This window comes from Otolemur garnettii, unplaced genomic scaffold (assembly GCF_000181295.1).
Source record: "Otolemur garnettii isolate 467f Iridium unplaced genomic scaffold, OtoGar3 scaffold00152, whole genome shotgun sequence".
NCBI lineage: Eukaryota > Metazoa > Chordata > Mammalia > Primates > Galagidae > Otolemur > Otolemur garnettii.
The window spans coordinates 386,590-414,415 of record NW_003852547.1 but is presented as its reverse complement, the minus strand read 5'-3'; the positions used below and the strand labels follow the sequence as shown (position 1 = coordinate 414,415).

The 27,826-nt window shown below is 49.9% G+C and overlaps 2 protein-coding genes across 4 annotated transcripts in view; one reads left to right on the top strand and one right to left on the bottom strand.

Moving 5' to 3' along the window:
* The window catches only part of POU2F2 (POU class 2 homeobox 2), a 37,066-nt gene extending 21,813 nt beyond the window's left edge, over window positions 1-15,253 (top strand). The window contains exons 6-15 of one of the 2 annotated variants that reach the window (XM_023518995.1): window positions 4,069-4,174; window positions 4,276-4,367; window positions 4,832-4,833; window positions 8,449-8,662; window positions 8,824-8,965; window positions 9,057-9,205; window positions 9,283-9,459; window positions 11,337-11,403; window positions 14,060-14,261; window positions 14,745-15,253. In XM_023518995.1, the coding sequence (XP_023374763.1) occupies window positions 4,069-4,174; window positions 4,276-4,367; window positions 4,832-4,833; window positions 8,449-8,662; window positions 8,824-8,965; window positions 9,057-9,205; window positions 9,283-9,459; window positions 11,337-11,403; window positions 14,060-14,261; window positions 14,745-14,784 (1,191 nt within the window). In that variant the 3' untranslated portion in view covers window positions 14,785-15,253. The remainder of the gene's footprint in view (window positions 1-4,068; window positions 4,175-4,275; window positions 4,368-4,831; window positions 4,834-8,448; window positions 8,663-8,823; window positions 8,966-9,056; window positions 9,206-9,282; window positions 9,460-11,336; window positions 11,404-14,059; window positions 14,262-14,744) is intronic. The other variant, XM_003799466.2, reaches the window with a different exon arrangement.
* An 8,946-nt stretch (window positions 15,254-24,199) lies between these two features.
* ZNF574 (zinc finger protein 574) overlaps window positions 24,200-27,826 on the bottom strand; it is a 6,824-nt gene continuing 3,197 nt past the window's right edge. For both annotated transcript variants that reach the window (XM_012811224.2, XM_023518965.1), the window contains exon 2: window positions 24,200-27,150. In XM_012811224.2, coding sequence (XP_012666678.1) covers window positions 24,449-27,130 — 2,682 coding nt within the window. In that variant the 5' untranslated portion in view covers window positions 27,131-27,150 and the 3' untranslated portion in view covers window positions 24,200-24,448. The remainder of the gene's footprint in view (window positions 27,151-27,826) is intronic.

Below are 27,826 nucleotides of genomic sequence, written 5' to 3'. Positions count from 1 at the left end.
GCATGGTCCTCAGACCCTACAACTTCCTGTTCTCTCCACTCTGGACTTAACTCGAGGCTCTCCATGTCCAGAACTGGTCACAGTTTGCCATTTCAAAGAGGCAGTCGAGTGTTGACCCTCACAACAACACCATTCCAGCCGCAGTGGCTGCCAGGGCGCATGCGTGCAAACCTGTTTGTTGGGTGAAGGGTGCCGGACCATGGAGGGATGGGCCATCTGCCCTGCGTGCTGGGGCGGGGAGCAGCACCTGGGCCGTGTCAGCCAGCAACTCTGGGGTCCAGGCCTTCTCCAGTTCACTCTCTGAGCTTTTGCTACCCCCTCAGGTGGAACCAAGCCCGGGTGGGAAAGCGGGCGATTACACTCCACCTGTACATCACATAACCGTGCTTTAGTCTTTCTGCCCCCATCTGTGGCCAAAGTTCCAGCCGGGGCAAAGCACAGTCAGTCTCTCCCAAGGTTTCACCTCATTCATTTGTTGAAAATGTATTCATCTATTAGGCGCCTGAACTAGGGGTGGAGAGTGATCAGAATGCAGTGATGAGCAAGAATGGGTCCCTTCCCTTCTCAGCTTCGATGGGGGTGTGCTAGCCCTCTGTAGTAGACGTCCTCACAGGTCAGGGAGAGAGCAGTCCATCCATGAAATACGCTTGGCCAGGGGCTCTTCTCTTGCACCTCTGCACTCACTAGAACTTCTGCACCATCAGACTGGCACGTAACACGTCTCCAAGTGGCTTCAGATGGGCACGTGGCCTCGATTGTGGAGAAATGGTGCCCCCTACCGGCCACCGCTGGTTCTTTCTCTCATTCTTCCATTCCTTCAGTCAGCAAATATTTAGCGAACATCACCATCCATGTTCAGGCACCTTTCTAGGTGGGGGATATAGTGAGAAATAAGGTAGACAAGCTTGTACTCTCATAGAACTGACATCTCTGGGGCTGGGGAGAGAGACAGGAATCAGATGATTGCTATGAGGGAAAGCAGAGAGTGTGATGTAATAGAGAGTGACCAAGGAAAAAGAAAGTCCCTCTGTGGAGGGGACATTTGATGCAGACTTAAATGATGGGAGGGGGCAGCTATGTGCAGATCTAGAAATGCGACTGGCAAAGGCCCTGAGGTGAGGACCTCTTTGAGTGGGTTCAGTAACAGGAATGGGAGCAGTAGGAGCAGAATTGGAGTCCTGTGAGGTGGGGAAGGAGAGGGGAGCGGGGGCTGGATCATGCAGGGCCATGGTGGGGATTTACGTTTTAGAACAGGGACCTGGTGTCTACAGACTACCCCTGGAAGGGTCTGTGGATAGAATTCAGAGGGTCCATGAACTTGAATAAGAAAAAACAATACATCTCAATTTTTACTATCCTTAGAAATGTGGTACTTTCTACTTGTGAATAGAATCAACTGACTCAGCATTAGCAGTACCCATAGAATGCACAGAGATTTTTATATTCTCTTATAGTTGTTGCCGATATTGTTTTCACTCATCATTGCTTTGAAATTAGTCATCAGACCTATTGCTGGATTTTGTCAATGTGCTAATAACCTCATCGATCAACTATATCATGATTTTAAATATGTTTGACGATTATATTTCATTATAATTGACTTCATTTGAATTCATGTATATTTTAGTGTGTTTAGAGATAGTCTTGCTCTGTCACCTAGGCTGGAGTGGGTAACAGAGAGATCTAATCATAGCTCAATGCAACCTGGAACTCCTGGGCTCAAGTGATCTTCCCTCCATGGCCTCCTAAAGTGCTGGGATTACAGGTTTGAGCCATCATTTCCTCCCTTTTTTTGCACAAACATGATACCTACTGTTTGCCTCTTTTTTTTTTTCCTGAGACAGAGTCTCATTATGTCACCCTTGGTAGAGTGCCATGGCATCACAGATCACAGCAACCTCAAACTCTTGGGCTTAGCAAGACTACAGGTACCTGCCACAACACCTGGCTATTTTTGTTGTTGTTGTCGTCACTATTTAGTAGGCCCTGGCCAGGTTTGAACCCGCCATCCCTGGTGTATGTGGCTGGCGCCCTATACACTGAGCTACAGGAGCCGAGCCTGTTTGCCTCTTAAGCTTTGCACCCAACAGGACATTCTGTAGATTGTTCTGTATCTGGACACAAAGGCTGTTCTCATTCTTTTTGATGACCACGTGGTTTTCCACTATAAAGCTTCATCGTAACTCATCCAGCCCACCCCCTACTGCTGCATGTTCAGCTTGTGTCTACTCTTTTGCTAGAACACCACTAGCTGCTGGGTATAGCCTTCTATGGAGATCATTTTGCACAAGTATGAGTATATCCCTAAGATAAATTCCTAGTAGTGGAATGGCTGAATCAAAGGGCATATGAATTTGTAATGCTGATAGGCATTGCCAAATTGCCTTCTTACCAGCAATGCATAAGTGTTTGTTTCCCCACATTCCCCAGCTGTTTTTATCTTTGTTGATCTGATGGGTAAAAATGGTATCTCAGTGCAATTATAGTTGTGTTTGTCTTATTGTGAGTGAATCTGAAAGTATTTTTATTTGGAGCTGTTTGTATTTCCTTTGCTAGGCAGGCACTCTCTAGACCTGCTTGTCGGCCATATTACTGCTGGGTTGTTGTTTTTTTCTTATGAATTTTTTTCTTTTTCTTTTTTGAAACAGAGTCTTATTCTGTGGTAGAGTGCTGTGGCATCATAGCTCACAGTAACCTCAAACTCTTGAGCTCAAATGATCCTCTTGCCTCAGCCTCCCAACTTGCTGGGACCACAGGCACCCAACACAATGCCTGGCTAGGTTTTCTATTTTTATTAGAGACCAGTTCTCACTCTTGCTTAGGCTGGTCTTAAACTCCTGAGCTCAGGTGATCCACCTGCCTTCACCCTCCTGAGTAGCTGGGACTAGTGGTGTGTGCCAATACACCTGGCTAATTTTTGAAAGGTTTTTAGAGATGAAGTCTCACTATGTTACCTGGGCTGATCTGGAACTTCCCAGCTCAAGGGATCCTTCCACGTCAGCCTCCCAAGTAGCTGGGATCACAGGCATTAGCCCCTGCACCTGGCTAGGTGTTGGCTGTTTCAAATGGTCCATGTCACATTCTAGTATACATCTTGTGGTAAAACCATGTACATATTTATGGTGGGCTATACCCAAATTGCTAGGTTAGAAGGCAGTTGTATATTCCATGTACGTACACAGTGCCTTCATTAGTCTGCCAGAGCTGCCATAACAAGGACCATGAACTGGGTAACTTAAACAACAGAAATTGTTTGCCTCACAATTCTGGAAGCTAGAGGTCCAAAATCAAGGTGTTGACAGAGATGGTAGCTTTTAAGGACTGCGAGGGAGAATCTGTTGCAGGCCTCTTTCCTTGGCTTGTAGGGGGCCATCTTTTTTTCCCTGTGTCTCTTCACATTTTCTTCCCTCTATCCATGTCTGCCTCTGTCCAAATTTGTCCTTTTTATAAAGATACCAGTCTTATTGGATTAGAGCCCACCCTGATGACCTTATTTTAACTTGATCATCTGCAAAGATCCTCTCTCCAAATAGGGTCACACTGAGGTTCTAGGGGTTAGGATTCCAACATAGCTTTTTTTTGGAGGGTGAGAGGACAAAATTCATCCCATAACAGTCCCAAAGAGGTTCCCAAAGTAGTTGTACCAATTTAGGGACCCAATATTTGCTGGAGTATTTTAAAGCTAATTCCAGACATGGTATCATTTGCCTTGGGAGTGTTTTAAAAGGAAGAAAGACTTGGTCTGGTTTACATTTTTAAATGAGTCTATTTGCTCTGTCGGAATGTAAGACAAGGCAAATATCTCATCAAGAAAGAAAAAGTAAATAAAGAGTGAGCCCTCCTGGGATGCCCATTTGAGACTCTCTGTTTACCCCACGGTCAAGAGAATCTTCTGGGTGCCCGTAGCTCAGGGATGCCATTCAGACAGAGTTGATCATCCTTCCTTGGCCAGGCCACACTGCCCAAGGGACAGCTTCCTGGTTTCAGCTCCTTAGGGTTCAGGTGATGCAGAGGGAGAAACCCAGCCAGGACTCAGGCCATATCTCTGTCTATCCCTTTCCCTTCCAGGACATACAGCAGCTCCTCCAGCTCCAGCAGCTGGTGCTTGTGCCAGGCCACCACCTCCAGCCACCTGCTCAGTTCCTGCTCCCACAGGCCCAGCAGAGTCAGCCAGGTAAGGCTCCCACCCTGAATGGCCTCCCTGATGCAACCACAGAACGTCCCTCACTTTCCCCTTGCCCATTCACCTCATGTGTTCCCCCTTTGTCTCCCCAGGCCTGCTACCGACACCAAATCTATTCCAGCTACCTCAGCAAACCCAGGGAGCTCTTCTGACCTCCCAGCCCCGGGCCGGGCTTCCCACACAGGTGAGATTGTCCACTGAGTGTGTCAGGCTAGGCTTCATGACAGGGACAGGTAGAGGGGTAAGAGTCTGAGAGTCGCCTTTCCATATGGCTCACCCTATAGCCATAGGGTCTAAGACAGGAGTTGGGGAATCTGAGGCCTAGCTCCACTCTGCCAGTGATTTGTTGTGGCACCTTAGGCAAGGTACTCTCCCTTCCTGGGTCAGCCCCTTCCTCTGTAGCATGAGAGAAGTTGAACCAAGATTAAAGTCTCTTAACCCTTTCAGGCACATGGACTCCTCTGAGAATCCGATGAAAGATTTAGATCCCCCCAAATGCACATGTACACAAACACACAAAATTTCAGAGGGTTATAAACCTCCAGGTTATGAATGCCTTGGGTCTCTTCTAGTACTGCAACTGGAGGGTTCTCAGAGCAAGGCGTCTGTTAGGTATTTCTGTCTGTTTCCTACACCAAAACCCAAAAGCAGTGCCCCCAAATGCATTTTATTCAGCTGTCAACTAAATTCCCAGAAAAGATTTCCAGGTTATCCTGACAAAGCAGAAGATCCAGAAAGACCAAACCTGTGTCCATGTGGTGGTTTGGTGGTAGTAGCAGCTAGCTTGGCCACTGGCAGGAAGGGCCCTGATAGGCAAGGTGCCAGCTCTTCAGGCCACCTCAGCACCTGGAGCCCAAGACTTTCTTCAGTTTCCTGGTTGGGTTCTAGACTTTAATAATAATCTTTCAATATCCTTTACAAATGTCAAACCTTTTTCCTACTCATTCTTGTTTATATCCCTTTCAAAAAATATATGAACTGGTTGGGCACCTGTAACTCAGTGGTTAGGCTGCTGGCTACATGCTCTGGGGCTGGTGTGTTCGATCCCAGCCCAGGCCTGCTAAACAAACAACAAAAAATAGCCGGGCATCATGGTGGGCACCTGTAGTCCCAGCTACTAGGGAGGCTGAGGCAACAGAATTGCTTGAACCCAAGAGTTTGAGGATGCTGGGCGGCGCCTATGGCTCAAGGAGCCATATACCAGAGGTGGTAGGTTCAAACCTGACCCCGGCCAAAAACTGGGAAAAAAAAAAAAAAAAGGGCAGTGTCCCTGGCTTCGTGAGTACGGCACCGGCCCCATATACCGAGGGTGGCGGGTTTGAACCCGGCCCTGGCCAAACTGCAACAACAACAACAACAAAAAAGAGCCGGGCATTGTGGTGGGCGCCTGTACTCCCACTACTCGGGAGGTGAGGCAAGAGAATCGCCTGAGCCCAAAAGCAGGAGGTTGCTGTGAGCTGTGATGCCACAGCACTCTAAACAAAAAAAAAAAGAGTTTGAGGTTGTTGTGAGCTATGACATCACAGCACTCTACTGAGGGTGACAAAGGAAGACTCTGTCTCAATAAAAAAAAAAAATTATTTCATAAAGACCAAAAGTTTGGAAACTAATACAGGTCTTAGCTTCAGTTCTGAAATCCAAAACGCTCTGAAATCCAAGTTGTTCTTATATTGTTCACATAAGAACTCATTTGGCTGCAAAACCTGCCCAGCTCTGAAGCAGTACACTTTTCTTTATCCCTCTTGGTGCAGCATTCCTGCTGCTGCAGAGCCATTACTGTGTCTGATTATAGGATAATGCCTTGACCCTGATGGAGTGTGGTGGGTCACATTATCTATGATATATGCCTTATGTAAGCTTTTTTTTTTTTTAGAGACAGAGTTTCATTTTGTCACCCTCGGTAGAGTGCCATGGTGTCACAGCTCACAGCAACCTCCAGCTCTTGGGCATAGGCGATTTTCTTGCCTCAGACTCCCAAGTAGCTGGGACTACAGGCACCTGCCACAATGCCTGGCTATTTGTTGTTGTAATTTGGCTGGGGCTTGGTTTGAACCTGCCACCTTCAGTATATGGGGCCAGCGCCCTACTCACTGAGCCACAGGTGCCGCCCCCATGTAGGCTTTTTAAAAACCGGAACACTTCTGAATTCTAAAACATATCTGGCCCTTGTGTTCTGGATAACAGATCAAGGACCTGGGTGACAAACATCCCTGCATCTATCACATACTTCAAATCTTTTTTTGGGGGGGGGGGTTATGAGTTACTAATATGGTGCTGCCCCTGGAAATTATGTGCCTGGGGAGAGGGGCTGCTTGTGGAAAAGTTGCTGATCACGCCAGAAACATTCATTTAAGAGTGTCAAAGAGCATGTGATAGGGCAGTGGGCTTGTCTGGAGAAAGAGAAGGGTCAGGAAAGGTTTCCAGAGACAGGGGCATACTTCAAATCTTTTATTTTTAGGGAAAGGAATTATTCTAGATAGAGCAGTTGCTTTTCTGTAAATCCCTCTAATATTTCTCCCTGTCCTTTTTTTTTTCTTTTACTTTATCTGCAATCTACTCATTTTTTAAAGACTTAATTTTTTTTTTTTTTTTTTTTTTTGAGACAAAGTCTCACTCTGTTACCCTGGGTAGAGTACCATGCATCATATCTCACAGCAACCTCTAAATCTTGGGCTGGAACAATCTTCTTGCTTCAGCCTCGCAAAGTATCTAGGACTACAGGTGCCCACCACAACACCTGGCTAGTTTTTCTTTCTTTCTTTCTTTCTTTTTTTTTTTTTTAAGACACAGAGTCTCACTTTGTCACCCTCAGTACAGTGCTGTGGCGTCATAGCTCACAGCAACCTCCAGCTCTTGGGCTTAGGCGATTCTTTTGCCTCAGCCTCCCAAGTAGCTGGGATCACAGGCACCCACCACAACGCCTGGCAATTTTTGTTGTAGTTTGCCCGGGGCCAGGTTTGAGCCTGCTACCCTTGGTATATGGGGCCTAACAGGCCCTACTCACTGAGCCATAGGCGCTGCCTGCCTGGCCAGTTTTTCTGGTTTTTTAGTAGAGATGGGGTCTCACTCTTGCTCAGGCTAGTCTCCAACACCTGAGCTCAAGTAATCCACCCACTTTGACCTCCCAGAGTGCTAAGATTACAGGTGTGAGCCACCATACCCAGCATAAGACTTAATTTTTTTTTTTTTTGAGACAGAGTCTCACTTTGTCACCCTCAGTAGAGTGTCATGGTGTTACAACACCCGGCTATTTTTTTGTTGTTGTTGTTGCAATTTGGCCAGGCCCAGGTTTAAACCCGCCACCCTCAGTATATAGGGCCAGCACCCTACTCACTGAGCCACAGGCACTGCCCAAGACATAATTTTTTAAGAATAGTTTTAAATTCACAGCAAATCTGATAAAGAGATGTCCCCTACCTTCTGCTTCCACTCATGCACAGCCTCCCCCATTATCAACATCTCCAACCAGAGTGGTACATGTGTAACAACCAATGAACCTACAGTGACACCTCATTATCCCCCAAAGTTCCTAGTTTACATTAAAGCTTACTCTTGGTGGTGTACCTTTTAAGGTCATGGGTTTGGACAACCTATTCATTTGTTAACCCTATTCTCTCAATGGCCCCATTGGGTAGGTAGAGCACAGTGATTGTTTCCATCCTGCAGAGGGGGAAATTAAGGCCTGGGAAAGTTAAGAAGCTTACCTGAGCTACCCAGCAATTCTGTGGCAAGAGCCAGTCCTTGACTCCCTGATCCGAGAGGAGAATAAAACCACCACCCCCAGCTCCCTTGAGAGAAAGACAGCCCTTGGCGAAAGAAGGTGGCTGCTTGGCTCACGCCTGTAATCCTAGCACTCTGGGAAGCCGAGGCCGGTGGATTGCTTGAGCTCACGAGTTTGAGACCAGCCTGAGTAAAAAGCGAGACCCCCGTCTCTACTAAAATAGAAAAACTAAGGCAAGAGGATCACTTGAGCCCAGGAGTTGAAGGTTGCTATGAGCTCTGACGCCATGACACTCTACCCAGGGCGACAGCTTGAGACTCTGTCTCAAACAAAAAAAAAAGGTGGCTGCTCCTGGGAGTTCGCAGGCTTGAAGGGACAGTGCAAAGAGTTCCAGGGAATGAGAGGACCCATGTAGGACAGTAGAGTCAAACCTTTAAAGGGACCGACAATGAGTATGGAGGGGCCTCCTGGGGCAGGTGGAGGGGAGTCTGCCAGAAGAGGCTGGACACCAGAGAGGGCGGGGAACTGTGCAGTCATTGCTGAGCCCTGGAACTGGTCCTCCGTCCTGCATCCCACCCACCTGCCCACCCCACCAGGCCGTGACCCGCCCCACGCTGCCCGACCCGCACCTCTCGCACCCGCAGCCCCCCAAATGCTTGGAGCCACCATCTCACCCCGAGGAGCCCAGTGATCTGGAGGAGCTAGAGCAGTTCGCCCGCACCTTCAAGCAACGCCGCATCAAGCTGGGCTTCACGCAGGTCTGGGACCACTTGGCTGGCGGGCGGGAGAAGGACGCAGCCGGGTTGGGGTGGGGGCGGGGCGAGTGGATAGTGAGGGCGTGGCCTGATGGGGCGTGGCCTGTGACCCTTGCCAGAAGGCCCCGCCCTGATCTCATCCCATCCCCGCCCCTCTGACCCAGGGTGACGTGGGCCTGGCCATGGGCAAGCTCTACGGCAATGACTTCAGCCAGACAACCATTTCACGCTTCGAGGCCCTCAACCTGAGCTTTAAGAACATGTGCAAACTCAAGCCCCTCCTGGAGAAGTGGCTCAACGACGCAGGTGGGATTAGGCTGGGGCTCCCGCGCGGGGGTGGGCTGCTGGTTGCGGCCGGGGTGGCGCGGTCTCATGCGCTGTCTCTTCCCGGACACAGAGACTATGTCTGTGGACTCAAGCCTGCCCAGCCCCAACCAGCTGAGCAGTCCCAGCCTGGGTTTCGACGGGCTGCCCGGCCGGAGACGCAAGAAGAGGACCAGCATCGAAACAAATGTCCGCTTCGCCTTAGAAAAGAGTTTTCTAGCGGTGAGGCGCGCACCCTGCTGGTGGCCCTGAGGGTGGGGGGCGGATGGGCCAGTGCTGATGACCCCTCTGCCCTGCAGAACCAGAAGCCTACCTCAGAGGAGATCTTGCTGATCGCCGAGCAGCTGCACATGGAGAAAGAAGTGATCCGCGTCTGGTTCTGCAACCGGCGCCAGAAAGAGAAACGCATCAACCCCTGCAGCGCAGCCCCCATGCTGCCCAGCCCCGGGAAGCCGGCCAGCTACAGCCCCCATATGGTACCAAGAGCCCTCAGCCTGGGCGGGAAGGCACAAAACTCCCCAGTCACCCGTGTGAAGCACACCCTACCCAGTTGTCCCTGAGCCTAGAACAGAGGCAGGGAATCACTCTTGGAGACAGCCTGTCACATATATGGAGCAGTCACACAGGGAGACATAATTTCCAGGGAACTGTGGTCTGATTTGGGGGATACAAGCACCCACAGATTCACACTGACACAGCCATAGAGTTATCAGAGCGACAGAGCCACACAGGGATGGATACATATGTCAAGGGACATGGTCCATGTAGGGACATAGGCTCACAACCACATGGAGACAGGAAGAGGTGCTTATTTACTCTGCAGAGACATTGTCACACCCACAGGTGTACTCTTAGGTCCACAGCTGCACACAGGCTTAGTATCAGACACAACTGGGACAGCTTTTATTCCATCCCTTTATTTCCATTTGTGGAAAGGGTGGTGACATTACAGACAGGAGCCTCTGCCTCCAATGGTGTGGACGGAGGAGGAGGGACTGTTTGGGCTGAGTCATAAAGGATGAGAGAGTGTTAGCCAGCCACGTGAAGCAGAGGAGAAAGGCCTCCAGGCAAAGGGACTAATGTACATAAAGGCCTAGAAGCCTGAGTGTCCCCAACCTGATGTGAGGAACTCCAGTGCAATTTAGTGTGGCTGGAGCTGCAATGTATATGAGTGAAAGTGAGGGTAGGGAGCAGGCAGGAGGCAGACACCCCAAGTTTCAAGATGAGGAGCTTGAACTTGAACTATGGACAGTGAGGAGCTAAGGAGGAATTTTGAGCTGGAGAAGGTTAGGGCTAAATTTAGTGAGGCTTTGGGAGCTGATACAAAGGGGAAACTGGAGGCAGGGAGGCCGAGCAGGAAGCTGGTAAATGGTACCAGAAGGTCAAGTAATGTGACATCCCAGCACTCTGACACAAAGATCCGTGTCCCTTTAGCCTCATAAATCCCCCTTTAACCACTCCCCCAACACATACTTTAGACTTGCTCCTTCCTTGCCTGAGTCACTTTGAACAGTTTCTCCTGCATTGCTTGCCAACTCCACTCTTAAAAGGTCAGTAAAAGGACAGGATTTTTAGTTCACAGAACCAACACTAGCAGGCACATGAAGAGCACTAACACAGTTGTTCAGATGCACCGTTGTTTCAGACAGGATGCAGCACTGCTGAGAGCAGCCTGCTTCGTCGTCTCAGAGAGAGATGGGGAGCTCTCTCATTTGGCTTGTTGTTGTTGTTGTTGTTTGGCTGGGGCCGGGTTTGAACCTACCACCTCTGGCATATGGGGCCAGGGCCCTACTCCTTTGAGCCACAGGCACCACCCACTCTCATTTGGTGTTATTCCTTCCTGCTTGTGGCTCAGATAACCTAGGGTAAATGTGAAGAAAGCCCATGGAATAACATAAATGCAGCATTGTGACTGGGCATGGTGGCTGCACTCTGGGGGCTGAGGCTAGAGGATGATTTGGAGTTGGAGACCAGCCTAAGCAAGAGTAAGACCGCATCTCTACTAAAAATAGAAAAACTAGCAAATAAGCAACAGAAAAACTAGAAAATTGTGGTAGGTGCCTGTAATCCCAACTAATTGGGATGTTAAGGTAAGAGGATCACTTGAGCCTAAGAGTTTGAGGTTGCTATGAGCTATGAGGCCACAGCACTTTACCCAGGGTGACAGAGTAAGACTCTGTCTCAAAAACAACAACAAAACCTATCCAAACAAAAAAATCCAAATGCAGCATTGTACTCAAAGCCCCTCTTTTCTTCAACCTGGGGTAAAAGAGTGGGGGTTATACCCACAGGGAGCATCATGGGGCTGCTGGGAGATAGTGGCCTAACCATACCTTCTTTCTTCTCTCTCTAGGTCACACCCCAAGGGGGCGCGGGGACCTTACCATTGTCCCAAGCTTCCAGCAGTCTGAGCACAACAGGTCAGGGAGGGCAGAAGATGGTGAGGGGATACTGGGAGGATGCATCACAGGCTGGAGCCTGAGGTCTCAAGTGGCTCTTGGCATCCATGGGCCTCAAGGCTGGGTCTGAGAGAGTGAGGAATATGGGAAGGATAGGAGGAAGGGATGGGGGAGAGGGAGGCCCCATCCCTCTTGGCTTTTATTTGTTCCACAACTTCATGAGAAAAACGGGGTTGGTAAAAGGTGAGACCCTTGGGTTTGGGGCCTGGCCTCTGTCATTTATGAACTGTGTGAATTTCAGAAGTTAAGGCTGGATGAGGTGGCTGGTGCCTATAATCTCAGCACTTTGGGAAACTGAAGTGAGAATTTGAGACCAGCCTAAACATCACACTGACACCCAATCTCTACAAAAAAGTAAAAAATGTAGCATGGTGTGGTGGCATGCACCTATCATTCTGGCTACTCAGGAGACTAAGACAGGAGAAATGCTTGAGCCAAGGAATTTGAAGTTACAGTGAACTATAATTGTGCCACTGCTCTCTAGCCAAGGCAACAGAACAAGACCCCATCTCAAAAAAAAAAAAAAAAAAAAGAAAAGTTGCTTTATCTCCCTAAGCTTCCATTTTTATAAAATTATTGTAAATGTGCTAAGAACAGTGGCTCATGCCTGTAATCCTAGCACTCTGGGAGGCCAAGGTGGGTGGATTGCCTGAGCTCAGGAGTTCGAGACCAGCCTGAGCAAGAGCTAGACCCCATCTCTAAAAATAACTGAGTGTTATGGCGGGTGCTTGTAGTCCCAGCTACTTGGGAGGGTGAGGCAAAAGAATCACTTGAGCCTAAGAGTTTGAGGTTGCTGTGAGTTATAATGCCACAGCACTCTAGTAAGGGAGGCAAAGTGAGACTCTGTCTAAAAAAAAAAAAAATTGGCTCAGTACCTGTGGCTCAAGTGCCTAAGGTGCCAGCCACAAACACCTGAGCTGGCAGGTTCGAATCCAGCCCGGGCCTGCCAAACAATAATGATGGCTACAACCAAAACATAGCTGGGCGGGGCAGCGCCTGTGGCTCAGTGAGTAGGGCGCTGGCCCCATATACCGAGGGTGGTGGGTTTGAACCCGGTCTCAGCCAAACTGTAACAAAAAAATAGCCAGGTGTTGTGGCGGGCGCCTGTAGTCCCAGCTACTTGGGAGGCTGAGGCAAGAAAATCGCCTAAGTCCAAGAGCTGGAGGTTGCTGTGAGCTGTGATGCCACGGCACTCTACCAAGGGCAACAGAGTGAGACTCTATCTCTAAAAAAAAAAAAAAATAGCCGGGCGTTGTGGCAGGTGCCTATAGTCCCAGCTACTTGGGAGATGGAGGCAGGAGAATCTCTTGAACCCAGGAGTTGGAGGTGGCTGTAAGCTGTGATGTCATGGCACTCTACCCAGGGCAACAGTTTGAGGCTGTCTCAAAAAAAAATTATTTTGAATGGATAATTCACACAGAAGATATATGCATAAACATATACATATAAGAATGTATGTATATATGTGTACTCTTGTACCCAAAGTCCCCCTTTTCCTCTTACTGGGACTGGGGATATTTAACACCATATATATGAGAGTAATATAAAAGAATAACATTAAACACCTATTTTGCTGCTCTCCAGGTTAAGAAATAATAATTGGAGATTTATAAAGTACTAAGGGCATACCTGGCACTGTTCTAAGCTCTTTTTTTTTTTTTTTGAGACAGAGTCTCACTTTGTTGCTTTTGGTAGAGTCTCACAACAACCTCAAACTCTTGGGCTTAAGCGATCCTCTTGCCTCAGCCTCCCAAGTAGCTGGGACTACAGGTGCCTGCCACAATGCCCGGCTATTTTTTTTGTTGCAGTTGTCATTGTTGTTTAGCAGGCCCAGGCCTGGTTCAAACCTGCCAGCCTTAGTGTATGCAGCAGACGCTGTAACCACTGAGCTACAGGCACCAAGCCTGTTCTAAGCTCCTTATAAGCCTGGTTGGTGGCACGAGCCTGTAATGTCAGCTAATTAGGAGGCTGAGTAGGAAGATGCTTGAGCCCAGGAGTTGGAGGCTGCAGGGAGCTATGAAGGTATCTGTGAATAGCCATTGCACTGTGTCCTGGGTCACAGTGAGACCCTGTCTCTTAAAAAACAAAAAGTATATTGACTGATTTAGTTCCACACCCCTTTTATGAGATAGGTTCTATTATTAGCCCCATTTTCCAGATCAGAGATCTGAAGGTCAAAGGGGTTAAAGCACTCGACCACGGGCACAGGAGCTTCTACCCCAGCAGTCTGGGCTCCTAGTGTGCCCATTGTCAACCTTGCACCTTATGCCCTGCTCACCGGCCTCTAGAGGGAGCCATAGGGCTTTGTTTCCTGGGTGCCCGGTTTCTTGCCTGTGTGAAAGTGGTACAGGGTGGGACTCGCATAGTACCAGCAAATCCGGCACAGGGCACAGGTTCAGTAGGTGACAGCTGCTCTTACTTTGATTATTGTGATTGCTGTCACTATGGCAGAGGCACAAAGAAATGGCTCTGGGAAGAGAGGGCAGGGAGGTCTAGATCTGTTCTGACTGGAAATCCTATGTGAGCTGGGTTGGGAAGAGAAACAGTTGACCCTGAGTTCCTTGGTGGGGGAATGAGTGGAAGCTGAAGATCCCATCTCTCTGTCTCTCTCTGGCAGTTACTACCTTATCCTCAGCTGTGGGGACGCTCCACCCCAGCCGGACAGCTGGAGGGGGTGGGGGTGGGGGCGGGGCTGTGCCCCCCCTCAATTCCATCCCCTCTGTCACTCCCCCACCCCCGGCCACCACCAACAGCACAAATCCCAGCCCTCAAGGCAGCCACTCGGCTATCGGCTTGTCAGGCCTGAACCCCAGCACGGGGTAAGTGTGTGCAGGCGGGGAGGCTATGGGGAATAACAGTAGGGTTGCTTCTGCTTCCAGGGTGGGGAACTGTACCCCAGTTTGGCTGGCGAGTCTCTGCCCCTGCTAATGCCTCTGCTTTGCCTCTTGCAGAAGCACAATGGTGGGGTTGAGCTCCGGGCTGAGTCCAGCCCTCATGAGCAACAACCCTTTGGCCACTATCCAAGGTGCGTGCTGCCTCATGCCACTCCCATCGTCACCAGCCCTGCCCCTTGGGGCCTTGAGCTCCCCCCCATTGCTGCTCCAGCCATGCCATCCTGCCCTTGCTCACTGCATCGCTCACCTCTTCATACCCATCTCGCCTTTGGGGAAGGTGTGAGGGGTGCTAATGGGGGTTATTGGGACAGATGGGAAGATGTGGGGCATTCTGGGCAGCATACTGGAAGGTGAAGGTCTCCCCTGGCCCGGCGTGCCCCCAGCCCAGCCTCTCTTTCTCCCCACCAGCCCTGGCCTCTGGTGGAACCCTGCCCCTTACCAGCCTTGATGGCAGCGGGAACCTGGTGCTGGGGGCAGCTGGCACGGCCCCAGGGAGCCCTGGCCTGGTGACTTCGCCACTCTTCTTGAACCACGCCGGGTTGCCCCTACTCAGTGCCCCACCTGGAGTGGGTCTGGTCTCTGCAGCGGCTGCAGCCGTGGCAGCCTCCATCTCCAGCAAGTCTCCTGGCCTCTCCTCATCCTCTTCATCCTCCTCTTCCTCCTCTTCCTCCTCCACTTGCAGTGAGGCAGCAGCACAGACCCCTGGAGGCTCAGGAGGACCCGAGGCAGGGTCCAAGCCTGAGTGAGGGCCTGCCATGCCTCTCCTCCCACTTCTCTGACCCCCACTTAGCTCCCTCGCCTGGGAAGAAGGCAAGGAGGCTAGTGGTGGGGATGCAGAGTATCCTCGGAGCAGGAGTGACAAGGGAGGAAAGATCAAAAAACAGAAACAACCCAACCAACCAAAAAAAAAAAAAAAAGTAAAGAAACCAACAAAAAAGAAAACCAAAAATAATCACAACAGAAACCAGCTGCCCCAAAGGAACCAGAGGTGAAAACAAAGAAAACCAAAAACAAACCAAAAACCCCCTACAAAATCAAACAAACCAAAAACCAGTTGCGAGCCAGACCTCAGTGTGCTCACCCTCACTGCTACGACACCAAATACTAACCCCAGCCAGGGGTGGAGGAGTCTCCAGTAGGTCGGACCTCACGCCATGAACCCTGGCTGTGGGGCAAACCCCAAACCCTGCCTCCCCCAGTGGGGGCTAGAGAAGGAAAAAAAAATATGCCAGCCTCCTGGCTCCAGCCCCCAGCCCTGGGCCAGCGAAGACAGGGCACAGCCTAGGGAAGATGGGCTGGGGCTCAGAACCACCTGCCAAATGTTCTTTTCCAGAAGGTGAAAGAGAAAGGGCCTGAACAACTTTACACCAAATATTCAGTAGCTTCATCCAAAGGATGTACAGAATTTTTAGCGTTATGCTCAACAGAATGTGTCCCTACCATGTGTTCCCCCTCTCCCTGGCCCCCTACCTCTCCCCATCTGGGCAGGGGGTCTCGCTTTAACCTCCTCCCTCCTCCCAGCCAGGGGAGAGTTCAGGGGGAGGCCTGGGGATGACTTTTCATCCCCTGTTTCTCCCCCTCTTCTCCCTCAAAGGGTGGGCTAGGCCATTTTGCCAAGTTGTAGCTCTCATGAGTCCTTCTTCACCCTCCTCTGCTCTAGAATCTACCCCCTCCTCAGCCCATGGAAATGTGGGAGTTTCAGGCAAGAGGGATGAGGTGAGGGCATTCAAGTTGTCTTTTTTTTCCATCTTGTCTGTCAGTTTCCCTGAAAAAAAAAATCATATTCCAGTGCCTATCCGTGGGATCCTTCACGTTCTTTGACATTAACCAGAAACCAAAAAGAGAACTCACCTCACTCTTCCCACCCTGTGCCCCCCCCCGATACTGCTGAATGCCTCCACCCCACATGCACATACACTCACGCACCCCAGTGGTGGGGGTTCTCAAGATGGTGTCCCCATCAGGGTTCCTGTGGCAGGGACAGTGCCATGACCTGTATTCCCCATCTGAGAGGGCACAGTGGTGGCGACCTCTCCCACGAGACCTCCACAAGTCTTGGCTGGACCTGTGTGTGCCCAGCCCTGGATTCGTCTCAGCGGTGGACAGAGGAGAGACGCCCTTGGGAGCCGCCTCATCCTTCTGCTATTGCAGAGGCCAACGAAGTTTTGAACCAAAAAACAAAACCAGAAAACCAAACAAACAATAAATTTAAACTAGAAAAAGAAAGAATTTATAGATATATATATATATATATATATATAAAGGGAAAGAAGACGAGGACTCTTCAAGAATAAGAAGGAGCCGCAAGGTGGAGCCAAGCCCCTGCGCCAGTGGTCCAGGCCCTTGGTCCCCAAGGTGGATGGAAGGATGGATGCTTCTTTCTCTTCAAAAATACCTCATGGACGTGGTCTTCGGGAAAGCCGGAGGGAGGCGGCTGGGGCAGGGCCTGTCCCTCAGCCAGGGCTGATGGAAGCGGGTGGGCGGGGCTGAGTGAGAGTGTCAGGGACAGGGGTGAAAAACCCCAAATTCCCCGCCCGCCCCCCCAATCAACTGAAAAAGCTTTAAAAAAAAAAAAAAAGACAGGAAGAAGAAAGGAGTAAGAGCAAAAAGAATGGACAAAGGAAAACTAACAACTTTTGGGTGGTTTGATTCTTCCTTTGATTTCTTTTTCTGTTCTCTTCTTTCCTGTCTCCCACTTCTTTCTCTCCTTTCTCTCTCTCTTCCCTTGTCTGTTGCTTTCCTCTCATCTCTCTCAATCTCATTCTTTCTGTGTCTCTCCTCAAACCAAAGTATTGCTGTGAAGGACGCGAGCCATTGAAATCTGAGTGGAGCCCAGTGGCTGCACTGGGCAGGAGCAGAGGGAGGGGGCCAGGTGGCTTCCACTTTCTGCTGGACACTCTGGGGAGAGCAAGACGGAGCCCCAGGCCTCAGCGTTCTCTTTTTTTCTTGTCTCCCTTCTCCCACCCGGGAAATGAAACTGTTGGGCTGGGCCATGGAGGCAGCAGAGACTCAGCTGTTGCAGGGACCTCCAGGTGCCTTCTCTGAGCAGCGGTGGAGTAGCCACCCCCCTGACCTCTGGCACCCATGGGGCCTGGCACCAGCTCGGCCCATCCTCGCCGGAATGTAAGCATCTCCGCCGAACCGAATCCCTGCCCTTACCCTACCTCTGAGTTTGTCCATGTTAATTTCCTGAAGAGAGAAGGGATTGGCAAGAGGGCCTGGGCCCCAGCCCAAGGGCGGAGAGGGAGCCAAAGGCTCCCAACCAGATAGGAAGGACATTTGAGCAGAGCAAAATGAAAGGAATTACAACCAAAAACCCCTCCGAGAAGACAGGCAGCATGGAAGGCATGGTGGAGATGACTCAAACAAAAACTATGATTCTAGACCAAAAAAAAGAAAAAAAGAAAAAAAAAAAAGAAAGAAAAGGAAAAAAAAAAAGAAAAAAAGAAAAAAAATCCAGGACTCACCACCACCCACTTCATCCTGCTTTCTCCCCATCAAGTCCCACCACCTGGGACCTCTCCCCACCCCAGTGTGGGGGAGTGGGGCAAAGAAAAGAGGAGGAAGCAGGGGGCAGGGAAGGGGCAGATGCCCTGACATTGGTGGAGGGACCCCCCCATGCAGCAGGGGGTGCTGGGGACCCTCCCCATCCAACCCCACAACTGGGAAAAGTAAAGCAAGAAAAAAGAAAATTCCTGGGAGCGGGGAAAATAACCAAATCCCAAGCTTTAACTACAGCTGTGAAACCAAATATTGGGAAGGGGGTGGGAGGGAGGGAGGGGCAGGTGAGCCCCAGTTCTCCCCTCTGGGCCCCTCTCCCCCGAGGACTCGAGATAAGGCACCAAATACCTCATAGAACTTTAATGTTAAAAAAAGGAAACCAAATATCGTTGGCTGGGGGCCAGCCAGGGCAAGGGGCTCGGGGGCTGGAGGGAGCCAGGGTTGGGATGGTGATGGGGGAATTCATAGCCCCCACCTCCCTCTGCCCCTTCCACTCCGGTCTCCTGTCTCGACTCCGGGAAACAAAACTATCTCATCGTTTTTATTTTGTGGTCTGTACAGCGCCTGTGTCCGTGTGTCTGTGTGTGAGCGAGAGTTGCAGGGCTGGGGAGCTTTCTGTAAGGGATAGAAGGGAAGCCCTAGGCCAGGCCCTAGGCTAGGTGAGGTGTCCTGAGGTGGGGAGCCAGGGGCCTGGGCTAGAAAGAGAGGAGAGATGAGTGGATTGGAGCAAGGGGGAGCCCTCTGAATTTCTCTTCTCCCCAACCCTGACCTCCTGCTTAAGGGAGGGACAGAGACTAGGTCTACCCTAATGGTGGGCCTTTTAATTGTGCCAAAAAAAAAAAAAATGATGCCAGTAACTAAACCACCTCTCTCTGTTCTCTTTTGGGGGGTGGAGTAGGGATGTGTGGGGGTGGGTGGGTAGGGATAGCGGAACCCAAGCCCTTGTAGGAGATGGGGATAAGATCAGGAGGAGGGGGAAGGATATGAGTTTTCCACCCATCTCCTCCCTGGGGAAGGCCAAGAGAGGGTCTTCAAGCCCTGGGGAGATAGGGTGATGGACTAAATAAGTCAGGGGTGACCTCTTGACCTGACTAGTTTTTCTCACCTACCCAAATCCCAGGGTGCCCCTCTCTTCCTCTAGCCCAGGGTAGGGGAACTGAGTGAGAGAGAGAATGATACAGACTGAGCAAGATTGAGACACGCGGGCCCCCACTGGTCTCTGAGTGGGAAGGCAAGTGCGAGAGATAAAGGCCTCCAAGAGAAAAAAGAAACAAACCAAAGATTTAACCATTTAAAAAAAAAAACCCACAGACAACTCCGCTACCTTTTTATATGTTGGGAAAAAAAGTGAAAAAAATTTAAAAATAAAAATTAAAAAAAAATACACAAAAACTCCAAGCCGCAGGTCCTTCATGCGGTTTGAACTTTGACCTCAGCAGTCTCCAAAGCAAGACGACGATGATGAAGGTGGAAAAAAAAAGAAAAAATAATGTATATTTTTAAGTATTTGTCCTTGAGATGTTAGCTCATTGTTAAACAAACAAACAAAAAAAAAAAAAAAAGGAGAGAAAAATCCAGAGAAGTGTTGCTGGGATGGAGACAACTATTTACTATGTCTGTGACCCCTCCCCTCTGCCTCTCTTCCCTCTCTCCTCTTTCCTTTCCTCTAACCTGCCCCTCCCTAACCTGTTCCCCTAGCCCAGGGGCTCAGTATTTATTTATTTATATAATTGCAGGGTGACTGGGGGCCTCTAGACAATTCGTAGATGGCCTTTGGATCATGGTGGGGTAGAGAAAGGGCAGGGAATCTTTGGGAAAAGCTAGGGCCTAATCTTTGATCAACTCCTTCTGGCCTGTCTTGACCCACTGCTGCCACCATTACCTCCCAAATATAGGGCTGCACTAGGGCAAGGTGACCACCCTACATTGGAAAGATCTGCTTGGCTTGGTCTTTTCCAGTGTGGGGTACTTTACCTACTCACTTGAAGGACCAGGTTGGAATGAGGGTGAAGGGATTCAGAGTGGGTGGCAAATAGTAGGCAGTGGAGACAAAAAAGTGGCAAAAAGGTAGGCCTCAGAGTAGACCTGCTTTTCCTCTATTCTCATGAAATTAGCTCCTTTCTCAGTTCTGACCCCTGTGTTGGTAGTCCCTTCCTTCCCATCCTATACCCCCTCCCTGTCTCTTCTCGTGGTAGCGGGTTAGTGTTTCAGTGTTCTTAACTCCAATCTGCTTGTTCATTGTACAATGTGCTTCTTTTAAGGCCCCATTTTTGTAACGAGTGTGTCATTCATCTGAACAACAAACATCAAAAAATAAAAAATTAAAAACTGTATAGAGAAATGATGCCTGTTCTCCCTTGGTCTCCTGACTTTCTGTATGGGGAAGTGTGGTGAGGAAATCAGGGAATGGTGTTGGGGATATGTGTACTATGGTATGGGGTGGTATACGTATAGGGTATTAAATACTTCTGTTCTACCAGTGAATGGAAGTGAGGCCTGCACAAGTTTCCTTAACAATCAAAAATCAAATCTGGGAATTTAGGATGAATTCAAATCTGTTCTGCCATTTTATAGACATGTGACCTTCAGCATCCTCATCTGTATAACAGGAACAATATCTATACCTCATGGGATTATAAGACTATGGTGTAATTAAAGAGCTTAGGACAATGGTTCACCCTTCCTAATGCCACGAGCCTTTAATACAGTTCCTATGGGTCATGACCCATAGGTTGAGAACCACTTGCTTAGGATAAGGCCAAGTGTGGTGGCTCATGCCTATAATCCTAGCATACGGGGAAGCTGAGGCAGGTGGATTGCTTGAGCTCAGGAGTTTGAGACTAATGAAGAGCAAGATCCCACCTCTACTAAAAATAGAAAAAGTAGCTGGGCATAGTGGTATGCACCTTTAGTCCCAGCTACTCAGGAGACTGAGGCAAGAGGATCACTCTAGCCCAAGAGTTTAAGGTTGCTGTGAGAAATGATGCCATGGCACTCTACTGAGGGCCACAAACTGTCTCAAAAAACCCCCCACAAAGCCTTAGGACTCATCTCTAGCACAATCTCCTGTAAATGAGAACTATGAGAAAGCCAGGAAACCAGGAAGTACTTCTCCATCTCCATCCCTTGATGCTTCTCCAGAGGACTAAAAAGACCCTTTAAACCCAGTGTTGAGAAGGAATGGGTAAATCCATACCTAACAGGTACAGTGCACACTAGGTTATGGCAACACTTGTTTGTACCCCTATGATATTCTGAAATAAACCCCAGCGTTCATTGTGAAATTTTCTGGTGGTACAATGTACACACCACCCCCTTTCCTTTTTAAAGCAACATTAACTCTTACTCAAATTATTGTGCCTATCTTAAGCAAGTAATTTGGCAGGAACAACAGCTTTGTAGGTATCCAGGCCATGGACTGACCCATAAGACCTCATCATTGAAAATCAGAAATGATATCAATGAAAATACACTGAGAAATGACTGGGTTTCCTTGTCACTGCTCCATTCTCTGTGGGGATGGGGGCACAGGAAAAAGGAACAGAGTGGGAGATGGGTTTGATGATTTAGTTAAGATAAAAAGTATTAGCACCACATCATTTTAGCAAGATTGAAAGAAAATCAAGTCTCCAACTCTCAAGTCAGCAGGGATGGAGTTCCAGGATAGTACATGGAGGAACATCATTCAGTCAAGCCTACTGCCTCCGAGGTGTGGTCAAAACCAAACTCTAATGTTCCTTGTGATCTGGGCCATCCAGGGACAAGCAGATGGGAACACCTGAGAGCTGTGGAGCTCATCACTTGTCCTGAAGCCTTAACTCCACACCCACGTAAAGCTTGGTGTGCTTAACTGCTCTCTGTGCCTGGCTTTCTACTCATATTCTTCTCATTAAGAACATATTAACACAGTGGTTTATGCCTTAATCCCACCACTCTGGGAGTCTGAGGTGGGAGTGCTTGAGGCCAGGAGTTTGAGACCATTCTGGGTAACATAGCAAGACTCTATCTCTACAAAAATAAAAAAACAAAACTTTAGTCCTAAGTGGTGCAGGCTATCCCCCATCCCTCAGTTGTAGCCTGAGGCAGGATAGCTTGAGCCCAGGAGTTCAGGGCTACAGTGAGCTATGATCACACCACTGCAGGCAGCAAGACTCCATCTCTCAGGAAAAAAAAAATCCAAAAAACTCTATTAGGCACTAGATGAGTAGTGTTCTGTCCTTGACTACTCTGGCTTGCAACTTGCATTCCAACTAAAAACAGGCAACGCAAGCCCCACCTTCATCAGGATTGGTATGTGTACACAACAGATTCCTGGGTATCATACCAGATAGGCTTACTGGATTTTAAGTCTCAGGAAACTGGCTAACACACATTAAAATTTAGGAACCATCCAGCTTGAATACCAGCATCCAAATGATCAGCATTAACATGCTATTTCAGGACCTTAGTTCAACCTAGAACCAAAGCTCCAGCAGGATGATACTGAGCAATACCCAGAACTTGTTCATAAACATTTCCACAAATAAACTTTTCTCAGAGTAGGGACCTAGAACTTTTATTCGAGGCTCCAAAAAAGAACAATGAGGGAAGTATGGCTAACCCCTATCATAAAGCCATTCCTTTCTGAAAATATCTGGTTAACCAACACCCTCAGGGTTTTTTCCTCCATTCTTGTCCCTTTTCTTAATTCCGCCTAATTATTCCAACTGTTGAAAGCACTTAACTTGATAATGACTTTCAGTATGTTACAGCTCTTCTTGAGAAGGGACAGTTCAGGAATGATTTGGGGGGGATTAGGGGACCTGGCATGCTGGGCTATGAGGGCTCAAGTCCTTTTCCGCAGGGTATGCAGTAACTGAAAAAAGATGGTGTCCATGATCAGCATGCCCTGGTGAGAAACAACTGATTAATAGAGTTTTGCTCTTCAGGAGTTGTTAGGACATCAAATGACTCCTTTTTCTTTTTAAAAAAAATGGAATAAAAAAAAGGAATACAATAAGCATGTTGTAATAAAGTTAGGAGACCTAGCTTCTAGCCACCTTCTCATCTAAGCAACAGGTCAAACCTGTGACTTTCAAATGATGTCCTAGAGCCCTGACGCCTGCAGAGGGCTAAAGACCTGCAAAAGGAGTTAAGAGAGTGGAGAGGCCAAGTGGGCATTTCTTGGGCCTCCCTTTCCCCAAATTTCAAAATAAATAGCTTCCCTTTTACCTCTCAGCGGTAAAGAGGGTATCTTTATTACCCCCCCCCCCAAGAATGCAAAAGGCAGCAAAGTGAACAAGAATGCATTTAGGGGAAGCATCTTTGGTGTAGGGTGCTGGCCTCATATACTGAGGGTGGCGAGTTTGAACCCAGCCCTGGCCAGCTAAAACAGCAGTGGCAACTTCAACAAAAATAGCCGGGCATTCTGGTGGCGGGTGCCTATAGTCCTAGCAACTCAGGAAGCTGAGGCAAGAGAATCGCCCTAGCCCAAGAGCTGGAGGTTGCTATGAGCTGTGCCATCATGGCCCAGAGGCGACAAACTGAGACTCTGTCTCTCAAAAAAAAAAAAAAAATGCATCCAGGTGACTAAACCAAATGAAACACAGCAAGGCTGACAGTGGCTTAAATTCCAGCTTTGCCCAGATTGGATTGAATTTGACCTTGCTCAAGTCATCTCAATGTTTTTGACTGTCGATTTCTTCCCTGCAAAATATCCTCACAAGATCAGTGTATTATTCAAAATAATGTAGGAAAGTACTTGAGACTAACTAGATCTTCAAACATTGGCAATCCACCCCAATGAGCCCTCTGTCCTCAACAAAAATCTGTTGACTGAGCCAAAGTCCAATTCTAGGGGGCCTTTAAGGCATCTCTTCTTATGAGGCTTCCTATCCCCAGGAACAGATTATTCAGAAATCATCTCCAACTTCACAGCTAGGTCTGACGCAAGGGGCTACCCTCTGCTGCCCTGGAGACCATGCCTACATTTGCCCTCAGGGACCCAGTGAGAAAACCTGCCTTGGGAGACACAGCTCCTATCAGGCCAGAAGCGAGGAACCTGGAGCAGGGTTGTAAGAATCTGAGCTCTATGTTCCTGCCACCAAAAAGAAACAGCTTTGAGCTTTTCAACAGGGATATGGGGACCTCTAGTGGCAAGAAAGCCACACTCCCTCCCTTGAAGACCCAGCTCTAAAAGCTATGCTTGCAGATGCCAGGTCGTTCTCTTCAACCCAGCAAATGTTTACTGAGCTCCTACTGTCCACTAGGCCCTGTTGTGGATGCTGGAGATGTAGCCATGAGAAATCAGGCCTGGTACCTGGCCTTATGACTCCTCAAATTCCGCCCCACACAGCTGGGCCTGACAAAAGCTCATAAATGTCCAATTTAGTCTTTATTAATAGTTTCACTTTGGGGGTCACCAGTGCTAAACGGTGGAAGATGGGGGAATACCTTTATGCACATCAAAGACCTCGGACTATCCCTGCCTCAGAAGGGACAATAGATCCTATTACAGAACTTATATGGTGATGGGGACAAGCAAAGGAAGGGCACAGTCCATACAGAGTTTAAGGGGATTCTCGAAGGCCTTCAGCAACAGAGCATGTGGTGCTGAGGGAAATGGGGCAGGGTCAGCCACTGATCTGGACCCCCTCAGTGTCAGCCAGAGGGTAGATCTCAATGGCCTCCACCAGGGGTAGCGTCTCCACTGCAGTCTCCATCACAGCAAGGCCAACAGCGGCCTCCGCTTCTGCCAGCTGCTGCCGCACAGCTGCCTGATGCTGCTGCTGGTGAGTCTTGCGGTGCTTCCAGAGGTTGGAGAAGGAGCGGTAGCTCTTGCCGCAGTCGGGACAAGAGTAGGGCCGTTCACCTGTGTGAATGCGGCGATGTTCTGCCAGGCGCATAGAGATGGCAAAGGCTTTGCCACATACTTCACAGGCAAAGGGCCGCTCACCAGTGTGCAGGCGCCTGTGGTCTTTCAAGTGGGTACTCTGACGGAAAGCTTTACCACAGTCTGGACATGGGTATGGCCGTTCACCAGTGTGGATGCGCCGGTGCACCTGCAGCGACGTCTCTGTGCTGAACAGCTTCTTGCACTCACTGCATTCCAGGCCCCTGCGCCGGGCAGGGGCTGCTGTGGCCACCCCTCCAAGGGCTGCTGGGGAGGTGACTGGTGTGCGAGTGGCCCGAGGGGCCCGAGGGGCAGGGGGCTCCTTAGCCAGGACTTCTCCAGGCCCAGCAGCTGCATGAGCTGCCTCATGTGCCTGCAGCCGAGCAGCAGAGCCCACTTTCTTGCCACAGGTACCACACTCAAAGCGCCGTGGGGCCTGGGCAGCTGCAGCTGCACAACGATGCTCACAGAGCCGCAATGAGGAGGGAAAGGCAGCCCCACAGGATGGGCAGCGGTGGGGCTGGCGCCCAGCATGAACCACAAGCTGGTGTACCTCCAGCAGCCGGCGCAGCAAGAAGGAACGAGGGCACTCACGACACTTGTAGGGGTACTCGCCTGTGTGGTGGTAGCGGTGCATAAGCAGGCGGTAAGGGCGGTGAAAACGCACCCCACATTCCTGGCAGCGGTAGGGGAAGTGTTGGGCATGCACGAGGCGGTGCTGCCTCAGTGTTGAGCTTTGTGTAAAGGCCTTGCCGCAGTCCCCACATCGGTAGGGCCGCTCCCCTGTATGTGTAAGCCGGTGGCGGGCCAGGTTGGCAGGTGAGTTGAAGGGCTTGGAGCAGTCAGGGCAGGGGAAAGGGCGTTCCCCAGTGTGTGTGCGCAGGTGGTTACGTACATGAGACTTCTTCTTAAACATCTTGCCACAAATGCTACACTTATGGCGCCGCTCTAGCCGGTGCACAAAACGCTGATGCCGGGTCAGCTGCAATGCCTTGCCAAATTCACGGCTGCAAAGAAGGCAGCGGTAGGTGCCTGGGGCAGTGGGCCCTGCTGAGCTCTCCTCGGACACAGGGGGCTGAGGGGCCTCTTGCTCTCCAGTCTCTGCTGGGGCTGGCTCAGGGAAACTGATGACAGGTTCTTCTGGTGGGACTGGTGTTGTAGGCAGAGGGACACCCCCTACCCCATGGGTACGCCGGTGATAAAGGAACTTAGTGAGATTAACAAAGGTCTTTCCACAGGGACACGAATGCAGAGGATTTGGGGTGTGGGCTCGCCGGTGGGCCAAGAGGAGAGCCTCTGTGCCAAAGGCTAGGCCACAGTCTACACACAAGAAATGCGATTCACTGCTGTGGTCTCCAAGGTGCTGGTCCAGACTAGAAGGGCTAGGGAAGACACGACTGCACAGGGGGCATTTAAACACACCGTCCCGGTGACTCCGTAGGTGCTGCTGGAGTTGGTGGGGTGACAGAAAGAGCTGGTCACAGGCTGAACAAAAAAGCTCCTGCGTAGCTGCCCCACCTGGCTCTCCACTATTGTTCCTCCGGGCCCTGCGTCCCCGACGATCACGCCCAATGGCTTCACCATTGCGCAGCTCATAACTGTGGTCAGAAGATGGCAAGGGATCAGGTTGTGACACAGGCACCTCTGCAGGTGATGAGGTCAGCATTTCTTGCTGTAAGGCAGGCTCCTCAGATTCTGGGGTAGGAGCAGGGAAATGAGTTGCCTGATGCTCCAGAAAGTCAGCTGGCAGCTGAAAGAGCTGGGAGCACTCAGAGCACTTATAGAGAAGCAGCTCTACCTCAGTCACCACCTCAGTGGTGGTGGCAGCTGCAGATGGGACAGCTGCCCCTTCCCCACCCTCTTCGGCCTTTCGGTATGAGTGCTCCACAGCTACGCGGGTCTGTCCCATGGGGGGCCCCAGGACCACTGGGGACCCCAGGACGACCGGGGCAGAAGCCTTGGTGGGCGTGGCCCGGAGATGTGTCTGCCGGTGGTTCAGCCAGAGCTCCTGGCTGGCAAAGAGAGCCTTGCAATCCACGCACTCATAGTGGATGGTGCTGGAGCTCAGAGAGGGTGCCTTGGGTGGTGGCTCAGCTGGGACTGCTTCCTGGGGTACCATCATCTTCAGGTGTAGTTCCTGGTGCTCCAGGAGCTGGCTGGGTGACATCAGCAGCTGACCACACTCCAGGCACTGGTACTGGCTCTCTTGTACTAGGGTTTGATAGAGGCCTGTGCCCGATGTTGCCTCTGTGGCCACAGTGACTCCAGGGTCAGCCACACCCACCAGCTCAAAGTGCTGCTGGGGCACGTGAGAGTTCTGGTGCATGAGCACCTCTTCCAGGGATCCATAGAGTTGGTTGCACTCAGAGCAGACATAACGGTGCTCAATGTATAGGACTGTTTCTTCTGACTCCTCAGTCATGACAGCAGCAAGGCCCTGCTCTGGGAGAGGGGAAAGTAGGGACAAAAGAGTTAAGCTACTGCTTCCTCAGTCCTTCCCAGCAACAGTTCTTTCCCTTTATTACTCTTACCTCCCAATATCTTAGATCTATTTCCCTTTCTAACTACTTCTTTGGATTTATCTAATCCCACATCCTTTCCTAATAATCCTTCCTCCCCTGAATAAAAACACCAAACATAAAACTTTCCCAGCATTCCCTTCCCCAGAATCTACCCCAAGTCTCACCTCTTCAATCAACTTGAATCAAACTCCACCCACCAGATCCTTGTCACCTGTCCAGTCCCATCTCCTATGCCTCCCAGAAGGTCCCAAGGTCCCACCTATCACACAGGAACCTATCTCATCTCCTTACCAGTTCATACCACCCCAATTCCCTCTCCTAGGTACCCAGGCCTTAAGTGCCTGTTTCTCCTAGCCACATTCTTCTCATGGCATCTGTTCTTTCTCTTTTTACAGTCAGACTACTCAAGCTGCCCAATGTCCCCCAATTCCACTTTCAGTACCCTTATGTGATGCAACCCATCTTCCTTTTTGTTTGTTTTTTTTGAGACTGAGTCTTAGGCTGTCACGCTGGGTACAGGGCCAAGGCATCACAGCTCACAGCAATCTCCAACTCCTGAGCTTAAGCGATTCTCTTGACTCGGCCTCCCAAGTAGC